The sequence below is a fragment of the Protomyctophum parallelum genome, assembly GCF_964188405.1.
Source record: "Protomyctophum parallelum genome assembly, chromosome: 17".
Taxonomy (NCBI): Eukaryota; Metazoa; Chordata; class Actinopteri; order Myctophiformes; family Myctophidae; genus Protomyctophum; species Protomyctophum parallelum.
Genome location: NC_139719.1, coordinates 26503265 through 26509254, shown reverse-complemented (window position 1 = coordinate 26509254; position 5990 = coordinate 26503265). Strand labels below are relative to the sequence as shown.

The following is a 5990-nucleotide window of genomic DNA, read 5'->3' as shown; positions in this document are numbered from 1 at the left end:
TCATAACACACTTCTTCCATTCATGTCGAAGTAGTGACCCTGGGGGTGTGTATGGCCATGCGGGTGTTGCCTGTACAGATGCCTGAGTGGAATGGAGAGGGAGGACCGTGGGTCCTGGCGCAGACGCAGAGGGTAAGACTGGAAGGTGTGGTAGAGCGGCGGGGGGGCAGCGGAGGAGGGAAGGCAGGACTGAAGAGACGGGTCCAGTTGAGGAATAAGAGGAGGGTGGTGCAGTACCATGTCCGGCCGATAGGGGCCACCAGGGTTGAACTGAGCGTAGGTGCCCATTTCTGCTGGAGCCACCTGGGGGTAGGCAGAGGGGTTCTGGGGATGAGGCATGGAGTGGTTGGGTAGAGAGGAAGGAGGCATATGAGAAGCTACACCGGACTGGAAAGAGGGGAAGGACCCAGAGTGGCCAGTTGAGCAAGACGATGCTTGGTACGAGGGATGAGGAAGGGCGGATGGCGCGTGAGTGAAGGAGTGTGCATAAGGCGGAGCAAGGGCTTGGGTTTGACTGAGATTCGGGTAGGGTAGAGTGTGGTGGGCGGAACCTGGGGCCATGTTTTGGAACGAACGATTCTGAATGGATGGAGGCAGAGGGAGGACGGGAAAGGGGGCGGCAGCGCCATGGTTGGGTAAGGAGGAGTACTGCACGGAGGGAGGGGGTTGCGACATCGCATACATTTGGGTTTGACTGGGAAGGGATTGAGGGGTGTGCACCGGACCAGGCTCGGGGTTTGTGTACGGCATAACTGGGAAGGTGAACACGGAGGTGCTTTGCTGCATGTGTGGTGAATTATCCTGGCTGGCAACAGGCTGGTCCGGTGTCATTATACCGTCTGCAGACATTTGGGCCCCCAGGCCTGGCGGACAAGCAGAAGTCGGCGCGGAGGGAAAGGAGGTTTCCCCGGGTGTGTGGGGGCTGATCAGCTCCAGCCCGGACGGAGAGATGGAGTGATAGGCGGAGTCGGAGGAGAGGAGGGGCAGTGGCGAGGACGCTGTGGAAGAGGGTGGAGTCAGTGTGGGATAGGTGAAGGAGGTGTGCTGCATCAATGGGGATGTGGTGGAGGACGGGAGGGTCGGGGAGGAGGAGAGAATGGTGGAGTAGTCTGTCACGGGGACGGGGGCGTAGCCAGGAGCAGGAGACAGCTGCGTGTCGCCAGCCATCTGGGTGATGGAGGTGTCAGAGCAGTCGGGAACAGGGAGGGAAGGATAACACGATGAAGGCTGAGGAAGAGGAGCAGTGGGGAAGGAGGAGGAGCCGAGTGGAGCGGCAGGGTAGGTGGAGGAGTAAGGGGGGAGATCCATGTTGTCAGATCTGTGGAGGACAAAAGTGACATGTATCAGTTTACTGGCACAACAGCGACATTGTGTACATTTTAACACATTTGACATTTACCACAAAAAAATCAACGCATTATAGGCACAAAAGAGAACACCCACCTGTCAATCATAGCGCTTGTCACCTCACTTCCTGGTGTGTGCTGCAACCCATTGGCCAAATTGACAGCGATGTCGGGTATCTGGGAGGCCATGAATGCTTGGCCCACCAGATCAAGCTGCTGCTCCGGGACAGGGGTCTCCTGGTAGGGGGGCCCCTCGCCTGTGTACCCGCAGGAGGGGTCAGGGAGCTGGGGCAGGGAGGCCAGAGCCAGGGCATGGAGGTCTGTGGTGCTGGTGGTGGACTGGACCATAACCTCACTGGAATCACATCCCTCTGAGAGAGAGAGAGAGAGAGAGAGACAGAGACAGAGAAAGGGAACATTCAATGTTTGAGATGCAATGACCAAAACTTTACCGGCAATATTTAAAGGAATTGCCTAAAATAAGGATTTGAATTGATGCTCCTGTTGGTTGGTACACAGTCAAATCCTCCATGTTAATTACTCCACTTGTACACTCAAGTAAATTAACATAGGATTTTACTGTGTACTTGAGAGGTGTAAATTATTTCGCGTCTATTTACCGATATCCAAGGTTTCTGTAACGTCTGTAATCTTCCGCTTCTGTCTTGCATTTCTCTGTCTGCAAGGAAAAAACAAAGACATTACTGTGTGATCTACAAGTGTGTGTGTGTGTGTGTGTGTGTGTGTGTGTGTGTGTGTGTGTGTGTGCGTGTGCGCGTGTGTGTGAGTGCGCATTACTTTTTGTTGTTCCTGCCATCCTCTCTGAAGCCCTTAGCAAAGGGATTGGCATTGATCTTCAATTCTGTGATCTATAAAGAATTGGCAACACAAATTAAAACAGGTTGTAAAGGGACCTTACTGTGATATAAAATGCAAGAAACGATATTCTCTCCCTCTGAGACTAATGTATATACTTACTTTGCCGTTCTGGTAGGCAGTGACGGTGAGAAACTGAGTCTCAGGAAAGACAAATGAATATTGGCCCCCTCCCCACCTCAGCACGTCCCTGGCCTCGATCACATGGACCCTGGGCTGGTAGCGGTGCAGTGAGTGGAGAATTATCTGCACAAGACAAAGAGGACATCAGCAATGGCAAGATAAGAATTGTTAGTTTTGTGTAATAATAATAATAATGAATAATGTATGAGATATTTCAATTTAGATTTGTATTCATATTTTATAGCACTCACATATCCCTGCATGTCCAGTGTGTTGTTGGTGAGCTTGGCGCGGTGGAAGGAGATGCTGCGGCTCTGCCAGTGAGCCCCGGTGGCGGGGGAATCGGGGTGGATGAACACCCTGTCCGGCAGCCGCGCCTCGGCGCTGCCCACCGCCTGCCAGGCGTCCCCCTGGAAGCGGTAGCGGGAGTTGTCCTGCGGGACGATGTCCAGCAGGAGGATGTAGCGAAGAGCCGGGTTCAGGCCCGACACTTTGACGCTCAGCCCGGGGAACATGCGTCTGGAGAGAGCGGAGGGAGGAGAAGATGCTCAAGGTTTGTCTTTGGTTGAACAGTCCCTAGAGGTCTATACTAGTGACCTTTCTGTTTTCGTTATACACTAAATATCTTCGCTGAAAATAGCCGATCTACAAGATCTGCAAGCTTGTAGATCTCTCTTCTGTGAATGTTTTCCCCAGAATATGGATGCTGGGGTTCAAGTCATTAATGAACTCTAGTAGCGTCTCTATTTTGTTGGGGTGAACATTCTGTGAAAGTTTGATGAACTGATGAAAAAAGGACGAATGACACCTTTCAGTTAATAATGCTTGTATTTGGCGAGTGATTAGTGACAATCTGTGTGGCTTTAACTCACCTGCCCTTTTTTGTGATGATCATCTCTGTGCCAACTGTGCTGAACTGTTTCCACAGAGATGAGTTCTCCAGCTCCATCTTGACATTGTCCTGGGGCTTGGCGGTCGGCTCACTGGGGACCGGGGGCGGGGCCAGCAGCCTTGGGGGCAGAGCCCTGGCGGCCATGTCACATGAGGATGGGTACATGGGCATGTGGGTAGGGGCATCACGCTCTGTGGAGGGAGAGAAATCACCATAATCTAAGCAGAGTTCTTGGATTGAACAGTTATAATCCATCATGAATTGCAAATGGTTAAATCTGTTGGCAGACAGACATTAAAGGCGGAATAAAATGTATTGTGCCTTGTTTTCCTGGTTTAGGTTAAAAACGACAGCAGATTAAAAACATGGTAAGCTGCATATGGCTGACCTTATTGTGCCTGGTGTTGAAAGCAACGCAGCTGCAGCTATTAATGTCCATAATGGATGTGTGAATGTCCATGCATTGATCAGTGGCAAATGTATGTCTCTGTGTACGCCTAAATCTATCATTAATTTGGTTAGCTTGCATATTGTCCTGCCATGTTTTTACCCCTCTGACCTTTTTAACTGGAAAACAAATCACTAAAACAGTCTTGGGTGTTTAAGTGACCTTAAGTGACCAACTAGCAACCGTGGCCAGTTGATTCGTACAATAAGATAATAATTGTTGGTTGTGTGAACTTGTGTCCCTACAGAAACGGATACCATTTCAAAACATCACACGCAATGACAGTCATTTCTAGGTGGGACACACACAAACTCTCTCTTTCTCTTTCTTTGTGTGGTACTCACCTCTGTAGAAACAGTCTCCTATTCTTTGTGGCCCCAAGGCCAGACTGGGGTACATATCCACGCTCAACATTATTTTCCTTTTTCTTCCGTCTACTTTCTTGACTCCACCTCCTGCCCAGTAACCTTTTTGTCCCCTGTATCACGTCTTCTTTTTTATTATTTCCATCAAATGTCTTTTACATTTCGGTGTATGTCCTTTCCGTCTGCTTGTAATCCAGTGATTCCTGCCCAGTGCTGCACTGGGATGTTGTCTTGCTATCCCTCTGTTGCTCCTCTCATCAAATGCTTACAGTTGCTGCCTTGTGCTGTTATATAGGTGTGTAGGGCTTCACACATAGGGCCAAATGGCTTCATTTTCACACGTTCCTTTATTAGCCTCTTTCTCCAATGAACCTACAGTCTTATTACAATGTTCTCTCCTCTTTCTGTAGCCCCCTCTCCCCTCCCTTGAATCAAAATACATGACAAACAAACATAAACAACATCAAGCATATCAAGGGACATGATAGACTTTTAAGTGATGAAATGTTGACAGTCCAACCCCTCCACATCCCCAGTCCCAAGCAGTTTGTCATTAATGTTGTTTCATGTTAATTAGGGCATGGACATATATCCTCAAATAATCCTATCCGTTATTTTCAGAATTTACCTGCTACTGCAATCATTTTCATTTTGTGGATTTGCTTAGACAGAGAATATCTTACATTTGATAGTAGATGTGCCATCTTTATGCTTTTCAACCGAATAATTGTAAGGAACCAGTGCATCAGACAGAAAGCCAGTCTGTATCTGTTTGCATTACCCCACACACACACACACACACACACACACACACACACACACACACACACACACACACACACACACACACACACACACACACACACACACACACACACACACACACACACACACACACACAATCACAATCCTAGATAATAGGGGGCTACTGGTAGGTCCCCTGTGGCTATTTGATAGCATGTGTCTTCCTCTCTTGGCACTGCCTCTCAGCAGGGAACCCTGGCTCTTATGCAGGTGGAAGAGGGAGACAGTTTGGCCTGTGGCTGCAATTTGGTCACTACACAAACATGTAGTTCTAGGTCGGAGCTTTGCATTAGAGGACATCAAGTGTTTTACTTTTGACGTTTGTTTGGTTTTCAGTTTAGAGGTGGGTCAGGTTTCCCCAAACATTTTGAACACAAACATTGGTTCTTTGATTTGCAACACTGGTTATCCCATGGGTCAGGACTGAGGAGGTATTTTAACCCCATGAACCCTTCGGTGAAAGTAGCATATCTACAAGCTCACAACAGAAAACGGCAGTTTAGGGATTGGCTATTTTCCAGATAAACCAACAGATATAGGTATACTGAGAAAAAATCTCATCTTCATATCAATTCACCAGAATCATCTTTGTCACATCACACAATTACAAGTGTAAAAGAGTGTGTGAAATTATTTTCTTTGCTGAGTTTGCAACATTGTGGTTACAGGAAGAGTTAGAATAGGGAAAGGAGAATAGAGAAGAATTAAGGTACAGTCATGTTAGACGCAAAGTCCAATAAGTTGCACGATTACAAATATGTGCAATGGATACTTGCAGAAGGCAAACATTATTCTTGTGCAGCATATCAAAATGGCAGCAGGTATGCAAAATCAGAGTTTCATGTGCATGAATGAATAAAGTGAAAGAAATTAAAAACGGAGCATCGGCTGTCAAATCAGATCAAATGGTGGCCGTGTGCCGGCCAACCTAGCTCATATGTTCTGGCACTGCACTAAACTAACATAATTTTGGCAAAGTATATTTAAATCACTGTCAGACATTGTTGGAAGACCTTTTGACCCGGATCCACTGACAGCAGTTCTGGGGGTCGGGGGGCCCGGGGTCAAACTGTCTACTTTCCAATATAACATGGTAAAATATGTGACTCTACTGGCTCGCAGACTGATACTGTTGA

The 5990-nt window shown here is 47.9% G+C and overlaps 1 protein-coding gene across 1 annotated transcript; it reads right to left on the bottom strand.

Moving 5' to 3' along the window:
* On the bottom strand, positions 1-4099 carry tbx6 (T-box transcription factor 6; the record flags this gene model as incomplete). The annotated part of the gene is made up of 8 exons (XM_083787533.1): positions 1-1318; positions 1444-1717; positions 1967-2025; positions 2145-2215; positions 2325-2468; positions 2597-2864; positions 3218-3428; positions 4030-4099. 8 exons carry the CDS (start codon positions 4097-4099, stop codon positions 1-3), a joined length of 2415 nt encoding a protein of 804 aa, XP_083643659.1.
* Positions 4100-5990: the final 1891 nt, after the last annotated feature.